Here is a 13,040-nt window from a genome sequence, read left to right as displayed (position 1 = left end):
AGAACTCTGGATTTTACCCACCACAGCGTTTAAGTTTCAGATGTTGAACCCACCCTGCGAACTGGCTCTGGAAGGGGTACATTTACCTGTTCTTCCCACCCACCCATTCAGGACACCGGGAGGTTTCTGAGAAGCTGGGGTCGGGTAGAGGGTGTGTGTAGTCTGTGGGGTGGACGCCAGGCCATCGGGATGGTGGTGATCGCTGAGCTGCGGCCCAGGACTGCTCCATGGACGCAGGCAGGCGTCTGTCTGGGGAGGGGGCCCCAGGGAAGCACAGGACAGCGGGCAGTGACCGGGCTCTCAGAGCAGAAGGGAGCAGGGAGCACCGTGTAGGGGGGAGGAGCCGTCTTCATCTTCGCAGGTGGCTGGATGGACTTCAGGTCTCTGTTCTGACCTGTCGGGACCCCGGAACAGTCTCTCCCGTCCTCACAACAGGGAAGATGAGCAAGCTGATGACCCGCGGCCCTTCTCGGCTCCAGCAGGGAGCGGAGGTCACGGGGCAAACTGCCACCTGGGAGCTGGAGATGGTGGTGGACACAGAACCCTGACTGGGGTGGAAGCAGCTGCGGGCGGGTGGGAGCTGCCCACGGGCAGGGACAGCGTGGACGGGCCATGAGTCCGGGCCCCGGTTCTGGGGGTTGGGGGCCCCGTAGTGAGCTTCACCTCCAGGAGCCCCACGAGGTTCTCCATGATGATCAGCTTTCCAGCTGGGGGAGGGGAAATGAGCCTTCCTGAAATCCGCCCAGAGCACCCTGTTTTCCCCCAAAGGCCTCTCGGGGACTTCCCCCAGGGCCTGCCTGACAAAAGAGGAGACGCGGGCCTGGGACCTGGGGGCTCCCCGGCCTTCAGTGGAGACCCCGAGGGTGACAAGAAGCAGAGGAAGCACGGGCCCAGGCCCAGTTAAGGAGGGGTCTCTAGGGAAACCCAGGGACAGCTGGGGACACCAAGCAGGGGCACGGGGTGGAGGTACAGCCTCTGACCCCAAGGGCTGCAGAGCACTGAGTGCAGCCTGCGTCCAGCCGGTGAGCTCGAACCTCGTGCCGGAGGCCGGTTATCTCCCAGCCCTGGTGCAGCATGTGTGCCTTTCAGCGAAGAACTGCAGGCGTGTTCCAGGGCACGAACACAGTCTGCAGAGGCGGAGCAAACATCAGACCCGGACAGACGTGGCAGAGACTTGGAGTTACCACGAGGGCCGTTTCAGTAACTATGGTCAGCGTGCAAAGGATGCTGGTGGGAAAAGCAGACTCTGCAGGGATAGGTGGGTAATGGAAGCTGAGAGGTGGAAACTCTCAGAATCAAAGGGAAATGCCCGAAATAGAAAGCATTATGCGAGAAATGAAGAGGGCCTTCGATGGGCTCGTCTCAGCCGAGGAGAAGGACAGGGAGCTTGAAGATGTGTCAGTGAAAACTTCCCAAAGTCAAGAACAAAGAGAAAAAAGAGTAAAAAATCCAGAGCGGAATATCCAAGAACTGGAGGCAGATTACAGAAAGTGTAACGTATACACAGGGAGATTCCCAGAGGAGAAGAAAGGAGGGAACGGGAGAAACGTGTGACGTAAGGATGGCTGAGAATCTTCCAAAGTTAGTGACACGGACTACGCCAGGGGCCAAGGGAGCTTGGAGAACACCAGGCAGGATATGCCCCTAAAATTTATGCATTCAACTTGTAGAAAATTACTGATGAACAGAAAACCTTGAAAGAAGCTGAGACGGGTGCGGGTCACACCTCACCCATAGAAGAACAAGGATGAGGATCACGCAGACTTATCTTCAGGAACCGTGCAAAGAAGAGTGGAGGGAGATATTTAAATAATTGAAAGAAAAAATCCACCAACCTAGAATTCACCGTCCTGTGAATTTATCCTTCGAGTGTGAAGGAGAAATAAAAGACTGAGGAATCTGTCCCCTGTAGACATGCTTTGCAGGAAGTGTTCCAAGAAGTCCTTTAGAGAAGGAAAATGATGCAGATGTGAAACTCAGATCTGCATAAAGAAAGAAGGAATTTTAGAGGAGGAATACGTGATGGTAAAATTAAAACTTCATTTTTCTTTTTCTTAATCTAACAGGTAACAGTTTGTTCAAAATAATAATAGCAGCTCTCAGGTGATTACTGCTCATGATAAATGAAAGAATGACAGCAGTGTCACCAGAGACAGAGGAGGAGTTGGGAATACTCTGTTACATGAGGCACCTCATTGCCTGTAGGTCAGTCGTATATGGTAAATTATAGGACAACCACTAAAGGGATTTTTTAAAAGGTATAATTAATATGCCAAAAGATGAGAGAAAACGGGATCATCTGCAGTGCTCAGATAAAATGAGAGAAGACAGAGGAGGAGTGGAAGACAAGAACAAGAAAATGAGTAGAAAATAGCTGGAAATATAGTAGATATTAATCCAAGTCTATTGATAATCACTTTAAACATGAATGCTCTAAATACACCAGTTGAAAAACAGATCGTCATAGAGGTTAAAAAATAGCAAGACCCAACTCTCCGTTTTCTGCAGGAAACCCACACTGTATATAAAGATACAGATAGATTAAAGGGATGGAGAGAGGTAAAGCATGCCGACACGAATCGGAAGAAAGCTGGAGTCGCTGTCTTCACTTCAGACCACCTAGACCACAGAGCAAGGCAAGTTACCACGGTAAAGCCAGCGCATCCTGACGTAGGGTCAGTTCTCCAGGAGGACGTCACGGTCCTCCCTGTATATGCACTTCACAGAGCTCAGAACTGATGGAATGAATGGAGGAGGGGATGAACCACCGTCATAGCTGGGGACTTCGACACACCCGTCAGAATGGACGGGTCCAGCAGGCAGAAGATCAGTGAGGACATGGTTTCTCACAACAACGTTGATCAACAGCATGTGATAGATGTGTACAGACTAGTTCATCCAACAGAACACATTCTTCTCAAGCTACGTGGAGCATCTACCAAGACTGACCACATTCTGGCCCAGAAAGTACACCTACACCTTGACAACCTTTTAAGTTTATTACTAGAGTAGAAAACAATTGAATAAAAATTATATAAATGTACTTCCAGATCACAATGGAATTAAACTAGAAATCAATAACAGAAAGATAGATGGAAAACCACAAAGTATTTGGAGATTAAACAACATACTTCTAAATAACACGAGTCAAAAAAGAAATCTCAAGAAAAATTTAAAAATATTGTGAACTAAGTGAAAGAACTGGGTTTCGTGTTTATGTATTTGATAAAGAATAACATGGAAGAGAATCTTAATTTTTTTCTCTTTTCAAAAGACGATTGTTTCCTGATGATAAAAGTAATACATGCATGCTACAGAAAATTTGGAAAAGGATAAAAAAGAAGAGAATTTTAGAGGAGGAATACCCAGAAATACTGTTCTTGTTAACATCCAATCATTTCTTTAAATGTGATCTTTTTTAGATTAAACATATGCTTAATAGGCAGTATAATTATATGGTTCTTTTTTTTTTTTTAATTAAAAAGATATTCCGTAAAAAGTCTTTCTCTTGCCTCCGTCTCCAGTCTTCCCAGGTCCCAGCTCACCTTCAGGAAATTGCTCTTAGCATTTCTTTGTTCATCTGCAGTTTCTTCTTCTTTTTTTTTTTTTTTTTTTTTTTGCGGTACACGGGCCTCTCACTGTTGTGGCCTCTCCCGTTGCGGAGCACAGGCTCCAGACGCGCAGGCTCAGCGGCCATGGCTCACAGGCCCAGCCGCTCCGCAGCATGTGGGATCTTCCCGGACCGGGGCACGAACCCGTGTCCCCTGCATCGGCAGGCAGACTCTCAACCACTGCGCCACCAGGGAAGCCTGATCTGCAGTTTCTTTATGTGACCCAGTTACCATATCTAGGTATTCATAATTCTCCCCTGTGGGTAGAGAAAGTAGCATTTTCTATATTGCTCTGAATCTTGTTGATTTTCTGCTTTTTGTATCCCGGTGATCCTTCTGTATCAGAATTCACAGGGGGCCAGCGTGCTGCGGCCACCCCACCCCGGGCCCATCCTCTCCCCAACATAAAAATTACATGCCCAGACCTGCCAGGATGCTGCTTTGAACCTATTTAAGGAAATTATGTGAAAAAGGAGAACACGCGTTTGCTTTACTGTTTAGTCTCTCATTAATTTGAGCTCTTTCAGGCTCATTTCTCAAGGTTCCTCTTTTCCCAGCTGTGGTTCCTTCACTCAGCCTTGTAAATGGGACAGGGCCTCCGGAGGGTCACTTGGCGGCCGACGGTCAGCACGAATGGCCGTGCCGTTCTTCCTCCCCCAGCTGGGATGCTTGAACGTCACGCTCATTTTTGGTGCAGTTTGTGCTGTGCAGTTGGCAGGCTTTGAGGGCTTTTTTCCTGGGCTGTGAGGGCTCACCCTGCTGCTCTGTTGTTAACGTTTCTTCGTATTTTCCGAGCACCTCTTGTGGCTGATCCTTTACGCTTGTTCTGAAATTGCCCCGCTCTCCTCGTCGTAATTCCTTCCAGAAGACTCTGTCAGGGACTGGCGCTGTGTCCTCCTGGGACGGGCACTGGAGCTGCTGTCCTTACTGTTGCAGGCAGGACAGCCTCGTAGGAAAGAGGCGCTGCTTCAGTCAGTGTAAGGAATGGTCTTACAGGGCGTGTCTTAGTCCTTCCAGCTGCGGTGGGTGGGGACAGCCGCTGGGCTAAGCTGTCAGATGATGGAAAACACGACAGACTAGATGGAACGGCCTTCGGATGAAATAAGCCCCCAGTGTACAGTCCGTCTCGACACTGGCCGACCCCGCTGAGCACTGCTCCCACGTCAGCCCCGCCGTGCAGGGGATGTTTCCAGTTGCAGGTTTCCTGGGTCTGCCCGGGAATCTACATTTGCACGTGCTCTAGGCTGCCGTCCTGCAGAGAGCGGGGCCATATGTGGATAAATCGCGAGGAAGGACATGTGTGGAGCCCTCGCTGAGGCAGGAGGAGGGATTGGGAACCCGAGGTCCAGGCCACCAGCGGTGACCACGTGAGGTCCTGGCCACACGCCCTGACGCCGGGCTCGCACTGGCGTGGATGAGGATGAGGATGCACGCGAGGCTGCTCGTGTTTGAACTTCGCTCTCTGAAGTTGCCCTTTTTCCTCTGTCTGATGCCGTTTCCTTTTTTTCCCCACTGTATATGTGGTCGCCTCAAGTGTGAAACCAGTGGTGAAGCATTTGTGCCAGGAGGTCACAGCCCATATGCCTTGATTGACGCCGTCTGCAGCCCTGCTGGGGGTCTGTGAACCAGGAGGGGTGCTGAGCAGGCTCCACGCCGTGGTCCTCGCTCTGCAGGCCCATCTGGAGCCCAGCGCAGCCCCACTTGCTCGGGCAGCGGTGGGGAGTGATGAGGTGTCCCTGGGCTGCTGGGATCCCCTGCAGCCCCTGGGCCTTTTAGCAGGTGGGCGGGAACTGATCCAGCCTCTTACCTACCGAGCTGTCAGCTGGAAAAGTTAGCTGTCAGCTGAGGTTGATGGGATTCTGTGAGGACTATCTTGTTAATTTACAATTTGCATAGAACTTCCGGGGTTTTTTTTGTTTTGTTTTGTTTTTTTAATCTGTGTGTCAACTCCGAAAACCTTCTGGGGGTCAGAAAGCGGTCACAGGATTTCCTCTTAATAAGATCGACCCCTTCAGTGAATTCCCATATGGACAGACTGTAAACCATTTTAAAAGGTTTTGTGTTGTTTTAGTTTCTTGAAAAAGGATTATTCTCTGAACAGCATGGGTTCCATTTTTAAATCAACCCAGTAGTTTTAAAACGTGGTTTTACAAAATACATAAATATACACATGTAAGTAAAGGTCCAGAGTCTCCCCGCCTGGAGCGTCTGCGGCAGGATGCCAGGGGTCCGGGCTCCTTTCATTCAGAAGCTTCCCTGGGGGGCTCTGATTGCAGAGAGAGGACTGAGGAGAATCCTCTGCAGGCTGGCAGGGTGGGGGGTAGAAAGTGAGGGGAACACATGCAACCAAAACTATTCATTTCCACCTCTGCTTTGGTAAAGGCACTGATCCTCTTTTTGGGTTTGCTTTCACTGCTCCTAAGCCTCTTTTTCTGTTTTTACCTTTGTCACCATGTTTAAGTGCACTAACCAGCAGTGTGAAGTATGTTGTTGTGAACTAGAGCTCCAGAACTTTTTCATCCTGCAAAACTGAAACCCTGTACCCACCAAACAGTAAGCTCCTCCCCCAGCCCCCGGCAAATTGTTGGTACTTGCTGTCTCTGTGAACCTGACTGCTCTAGGGACCTCGTGTGCGTAATAGAATCATAGAGCATTTGTCTTTTTGTGACTGGCTTATTCCTTTGGCTATATATCCAGAAGCGAAATGTCTTATATGTTAATTCTATTTTTAATATTTTGAGGAAATGTCATACTGTCTTCCACAGTGGCTGCAACATTTACATTCCCACCGGCAGCGCACAAGGGTTCCAATTTCTCCACATCCTTGACAACAACGTTTGTTACTTTCTGTTACTTTTTTGTTTTTTTGAAGTAGTCATCTGATGGGTGTGAGGTAATACCCATTGTGGTTTTGATGTGCATGTTTCTGATAAGTGACATTGAGCATTTTTTCATACACTTGTTGGCCATTTGTATATCATCTTTGGAGAACTGTATATTCAGTGCTTTGCCATTTTTTAATTTGGTTATTTTTCATTTGTAGGAGTTCTTTATATATTCTGGATATTAGCTTATCACATATGTGATTTGCAAGTGTTTTCTCCCATTCTGTAGGTTGCCTTTTTGCTTTAGTGATCATGCCCTTTGATCTTGGCAGAAAAGTTAAGTTTGATGTAGTCTCATTTGTCTATTTTTGCGTTTGTTGCCTTTGCTTTTGGTGTCACATCCAAGAAATCTTGGCTAAATTCAGTGTCATGCAGTTTTCCAGCTATGTTTTCTTCTAGGAGTTTTATTACTTTAGGTCTTATACTTAGGTACTTAATCCATTTTGAGTTGATTTTTGTGTGTGGTGTAAGATAAGGGTCCAGTCTTATTCTTTTGCATGTGGATATCTAATTTTCCCAACACCATTTGCTAAAGAGACTGTCCTTTCTCCATTGAGTGGTTCAGCACCCTTGTCAGAGATTGTGTGATCATACACAGAAGGGTTTGTTTGTGGGCTGTCTATTCTGTTCCATTGGTCTTTATGTCTTGATGCCAGTAACACACTGTTTTGTTACTGTAGCTTTGTAATATGTTTTGAAATCAGGAAATGGGAGTCCTCCAACTTTTGTTTTTCAAAATTGTTTTGATTATTTGGACTCTTGAGATTCCATATGAATTTTTTTCTGTTTCTGCAAAAAAATGCTGTTGAGATTTTGATGGAGATGATGTTGTAGAGTATTGTTTTTAAAATAAGAAGACTTAAAAAAATAAAAATCCCATCAGGAGTTTGCTGGAAAGCTCTTAGCAAAGCAAGAAGCCACGTCAGTAAACACCCAGAAGATAGGACCTGCAGCCTTGCACACGTAGTTCTTGCCTCCTGTGGTGTATGGTCCCGGTATAGGAAAAACCGTAGTTACCAGGTTATACCATGAGTCTGTCTTCACCTAGAACCCCTTCCCAAAGACGCCGTGTGCACAGAACCATCCGGGTCCTGGTGGCTCACGTGTCCTCCGTCCCCAGATGCCCTAGGGCTTGAAAGACCGTGATCGTTGGGGTGAGTTGAGTGGAGACCAAGCCCCCCGCCTAGAATACTAGGCTCTCCTGGTCTGAGGATGAGAAAGCATCGTCCGCTGCTCACCCTGGGGTGGATGTGTCGGGAAACAGCCCTGGGTCCCGGATGGCACTGCACTGATGCCCACGCCGCCCCGGGGGTGACAGAAGACTTTCAGGGGGGCAAGCGGTGTGTGATGTGGGGAGATTGGGCAATGTTTGGTCGGGGGCTGGTCTCTGAGAACGTCATACTGCAGAATTCATCATGGGGACCTTTTTTTTCAAGTTTGCCTGTTCCACCCATCATCTCTGAAACCTGGCTCCTGATGTGCCGTGACCTCAAAGGACAGCAGTGGTCCTGGCTGGGAAGAGGGTTGGGGGGCAAGGGGACAAGGGGTGGAGGGGCAGGGTCCCTGCAGGCGCTCATGTCAGGGCCGAGCCATGTGGGAGGGAGGGTCCCACTGGCAGTGGTGTCTCGGACCCCGTCCCCTGGCTGGCCTCGGCGGGGGTGGTTTTTCTTGACTGTAGCGCAGTGGGTGGCATCACAGACACTGTGTCTGCAGGGATGGCTCCCCCAGGGAACACGGCCCTGCCGGCCTCTGCTGTGGGGCAGGGGTCGCCTGACCCTGGGGAGTGAGGGTCGCAGGTGGTGACATTAAAGTGGTCACGTGTGCACCAGGGGAGTTGTGCGGAATCCAGACATTTCGCCGTTCGTGGCCTTAAAAACCACCCTCCGACCGTCACCTCTGGGTCTGTTGTTTATACGCAGGATAAATAAAAACAGAGCAAAAGGCTCTCTTCTCCCACACTTTTGTGCACTTCGTGTCAGCTTTGTTTTATAAATTTAAAATGTTTATTTTAATATTCATGCTTAACTCTGTCTGAAGAAGCAGTCTGCCTTCTGATTTGAATGCTTTATCTAGGACAGATCTTCTCAGAAAGCAATCAGCTTGGTAATCAGACCGTTTCTGATTAGAGGAGAACAGGCCACGTCAGGGGCCAGCACGTTTTTGTTCCAGATTAATGAGACTTTCTATTTTTGTTTAAAGTTCTTCCTGTCGCACATGTAAACTAGTTTGTAAGAAGAAGGAAACGTGACAACTAGAATTTCAGCGGAAGACACACAAACACCTGTATTACACGGTCTGATTCTTAGGAGTTCAGTTGTTCAGTGTTTCCCGTGGACGTAACAGGCGTGGTTTTGCCCCCCACAGTGGACCAGATCTACCACCTGGCCTCTCCAGCCTCGCCGCCCAACTACATGTACAACCCCATCAAGACACTGAAGACCAACACCATCGGGACTCTAAACATGCTGGGTGAGTTGGCCTCCCTTATTTTGCAGCTGCTGTCGGGGTGTCTTGGTCCAGCGTCGGTCACTGACTGTTCTGTTCCAGTTTGATCTTGGTCTTCGGCCGGCGCCGCTCCCCCCCACCCCCACCCCGCCGGTCTCCGTCCGTGCCCTTGATGTGACTTGGTTCACCATCAGAACTTGTCATGGGGGTCGGCAGTGACATCCCCCGGCTCCTGAGCGGCCGCCCTCCCCTCCTGTGCTTTCCGGGACTCCTGGCATGTGTGCCTTGGTGGCTCTGATCCGAGATGGGGCGGGTGGACTGAGCCCACGCGGTTTGGGTGCTGCCCCTGGGAGGATGGGGAGCGCGCCTCTCATGGGGTGGTGGAAACTGAGCTCTTGGCTCTGGACCGACCGCAGGACTCGCCCTGGAAGCGGGAGATGAGAGCGTGAGCACCGTCCCAGGTGGCCGCACGTGCGAGTCCACAGACAGCTGGCCTGAGAGCCAGAGTCTGGGCCGTGTACACGTGCATGATTGAAATCAGGCGCTTCAGTTCCCACAGGTTTAGAAAACCAGGGGTTTTGGTTAGGTGCAAAGTGGAAGAGAGGAACCACTTCTTTAAATGTCAAGTAAAAAGTGGATTTAATAAAGGAACATTTAAGACAGGTTCCGTAAATGGGTTTGGGAAATAGCGCTGCGTTTTAGTTTGAGCAAAGCTGGGAGACAGGCGTGAAGGGTGGTGGGGATGGGCGCTCCGTCTCTTACACTAAGCCCTCGGGGGAGCAGGCTGTGCAGGAAGTGAAGGGTGATTCCTCTGATCCAGAGAGGGCGTCGGCCTGCAGACGGAACAGAGCCCGATTCTGCTCACAGGTGCGCCTGGTGGAGATGCCCCGTTCTTGGCACTGCAAGCGCCTGCCCCCTCTCTCCAGCCGCCCAGCCCCTCCTCCACACAGAGCTAGAGGCAGTGCGGGAACAGCCTCATGTGCACGGAGTTGTTTAGAAAGACGACTGACCTCCCACCCGTCCCGTCCACTGGGGGCGCTCAGATGAGGATTACACTCAGGGGCTTGGCGACCATGGGGGACGGACAGGTTCCCAGAGCAGGCGCCCTGAAGTGCCCTTAGAGCTCCAGGGTGGGGAGGCTCGGGCTGGGGCTGGAACCACGAGTGAAGGGGGTGTGGGGAAGGGTCTTCCAGGGGCGACATGGACAAAGGCTGCAGGGGGACAGTGGCCAGGCTGGAAGGAGACCCAGTGGGACTCGGTTTTCTGAGATGGGTGCAGTGTCACTAGCTCTTCCACACTTGGGGCGGGTGCTCTGAGCCTGGGGGGCCCTCCCTCTGCGGCGTCACCCCCTGCCGGCCCTAAGTGTGGCTGCGTCTTGGTGAAACCTTGTCCAGTTTCAGTGCAAACACCGGCCTCACCCCAGCAGGGGGCCTCGTGGTGAGGGGTGTTCTGTGACTGTATCCCTGTCAGTATCCTGGCTGTGATGACGTGCTGGTCTTACACATTGTTACCGTTGGGGAAACCAGGCAAAGGACATCTGTCTGGATTACTTGTAACAACTGCATTTGAATCTACGCTTTTCTCACATTGGAAGTTTAATTTAAAAAAAAAAGATCTCAGGATCCTTTGTGACTCCCACCACCTCTGTGCAGCAGTGGGTCTGGCGGGGTCCGCCTGGCCGGCATCTCTGGGGTGGGAACACGGGAGCTGGGCCTGCAGTGCCGGGAGCCTGTGATTCCACTTCAGCTGCAGCCCTCTTGCCGTTGTCTTCCTCAAGCTCGTCGCGGCGTCCGCACCTTCGCCAGCGCTGTTCTCTGTTCTTGCTGTGCATCCTCAGGGCTCCGCCAGGTGCTCCTATACACTCACGCTGGGACCCTTCTGTCTCGCCCCCCGACACCCCCGGGATGCCCGCAGCTGGCACGCGCCCTGAGCCTCTCCCTCTGGTGCACCTGACGGCCCGAGTTGGCCCTCTGCCCTGAGTAGTGCCTGGCGAGTGGCACGGCCAGGCCTTCATCCCGTGGCGTTTGTGCACAGAGGCTCCGTGGGGGAGTCGTTTGGGAAGCAGGGGGTGGAGTGCAGGCAGTGGGTTTCTCTGGGGCAGGGCCTGCTGTGTTGGGACTGTGAGAGCATCTGGAGGACTTACCTGAGCACTGCAGGTGACGATGCTCTAGTCCGTTCTACATGGAGGGGGGTGACCCCGGGAAGGGTTCAGAGCAGGACGAGGATGTGGCCAGTTGCTCTGGAGAAGATGCTCTGGAAGCCGGACCTCAAAGGAGGGAGGGTGCGGGACGGAGGTGCCCGGACAGGAGACGGGCTCGGGGGCAGTCGGAGATGCCTGGGGCGTGTGGGGAGTGGGGGCGGGAGGCCGACCATTGAGGGGGACAGTGGCGGGGGGCTGAGGTTCGAGGGGTCTTGCCTTCTCCCTGCAGGGGTGGGGCGGAGTTACCTGATGAAATACCGGGTGGTACGTTCGGGCGACAGAATCTTTATGAAACTACTCAAGTCATGACTTAACAGTAAGCCCACAGACTCTGCATTTGGCCCTGCTTGTAGTTACAAGTGTCCAGCTAAATACTGTGCTTCTGGAGGTTCATTCGTGCTTTCCTTACTATTTTAATTTTTGGTTCCAAAGTAGATGCAATAAGAGTGGGTAACTGAAGATGCATGGATGATCAGATACAGTTAATACTCAAAAAATGCTTAAATTGGCTACAGAAATGAGCGTGTGCACATGTGTTTTCCTTGTTCCCTGAAGGTGACGGTGTCCTGGTGTGTGTCTCTCTGCAGGGCTGGCAAAGCGAGTCGGAGCCCGTCTGCTCCTGGCCTCCACCTCGGAGGTGTACGGAGGTGAGTGGGTGTCGCTCCGGCCCCCTGGATGGTTGCATCCCATCTCAGGCGGAGAAGGGACCAGTGAGTCTGGACTCCATTTCCAGGAAGGCCCGGCTGGCTCTTGCTCTCCAGCAGATGGCAGCAAGGAGCTCCCTCCTCCGGCTGGGGCGAGCCTTTCTCTCCTGCTGAAGGACCACCCCCTGAGGATGGTGTCCTGTCACTTTGCCCGAGAGCACCCGCCACTTACCAATCCACAAAAGTGTCTTTGCTCCACAGGTGCCCCAGAAGTCAGATCCTTGGGGACTTTGCCAGTTTAGCTGGAGCATTTGCTCCAGTTGAGAGCAGGGTCCCCCAACCCCCCCAGGAGCTCAGGGGTCGGCTTTAGAGCCTGCTCGGTGGGGAGATGTGGGCTGGTTGCCTCACCTGTAGGAGGATGGGTTCTGGAAGAGTCTTAAGTAGGTGGAGCCAGAAAACCCAGGCGCCTGCTTTGCCCTCCACAGGCCTTGAGGCAGTGAGCGTCCGGAGAGGGCTGAGGACCACCTGTCCACTCACGGGGCTTCCTGCTCAGCCCCGCCAGCTGGGCGCAGGGTTCTGGAGAACTGCTTAGTGGACGCAGCAGAAGCCAGATGCTAATGCGATGCGATTTTCTCCTTGCGTTACTGTCGCGGAAAGGAAGTGAGAAAGCAACATGGGAAGAGATGCCTTTTAAAAAAAAATAAATAAGGGAACCAGATGGAAAAAACCCATAGAGGCAGCAATTCTACTGATACAGTTCTGCTCTTTTCCACCCCCGTGGGAAGGCAAAGCACCCACCGCCCCCTCTCACCTGCTCCCCCTTGGCCCTGGGAGCGGGGCAGGCAGGGAGACCTTTATTCCCCGTCCCCCTGCTCCCCACTTCCAGCCTCTGCAGAGGCCCAGCGGGTCCCCGAGTGGCACCGGGCGGCCCATTGTGTTACATGTCCCAGCAGCATCAGTGCTGACGCTGTCGGGGCCGCATCCTTGTCACCGTCTCAGAGCGCTGGCGGCACCCGTCCAGGCCCCTGACGTCTTTCCCATGCCCACCCCCCCAACCCCCCCAACTCAGCATTGCATCTCTGACGGCAGCTCGCGGTCTTCAGGGCTTGTGAGTGACGTCGGGGTAACTCACGGGGGCCCCGCCAGCGGGGGGCCTCGGGGTCTGCAGGCACCCACCTCCCGTGGGTTCCGTGCCTGGTCTGCCGGCCTCCCCGATGCTGAACGGGGGACACAGAGTCCAGACGAGGTGTCCCTC

General features: G+C 52.2%; 1 protein-coding gene across 6 annotated transcripts in view; it reads left to right on the top strand.

Annotated features, from left to right (window-relative positions):
* The window catches only part of UXS1 (UDP-glucuronate decarboxylase 1), a gene marked incomplete at its 5' end in the record, with an annotated part of 75,590 nt that overhangs the window by 45,170 nt on the left and 17,380 nt on the right, over window positions 1-13,040 (top strand). For all 6 annotated transcript variants that reach the window (XM_079720911.1, XM_079720912.1, XM_079720909.1 and 3 more), the window contains 2 exons: window positions 8,861-8,965; window positions 11,729-11,788. In XM_079720911.1, coding sequence (XP_079577037.1) covers window positions 8,861-8,965; window positions 11,729-11,788 — 165 coding nt within the window. The remainder of the gene's footprint in view (window positions 1-8,860; window positions 8,966-11,728; window positions 11,789-13,040) is intronic.

The sequence above is a fragment of the Hyperoodon ampullatus genome, assembly GCF_949752795.1.
Source record: "Hyperoodon ampullatus genome assembly, chromosome: 15".
NCBI classification, from domain to species: Eukaryota; Metazoa; Chordata; class Mammalia; order Artiodactyla; family Ziphiidae; genus Hyperoodon; species Hyperoodon ampullatus.
Note: the sequence above shows the minus strand (reverse complement) of the source record. Positions and strands in the feature narration are given on the sequence as shown.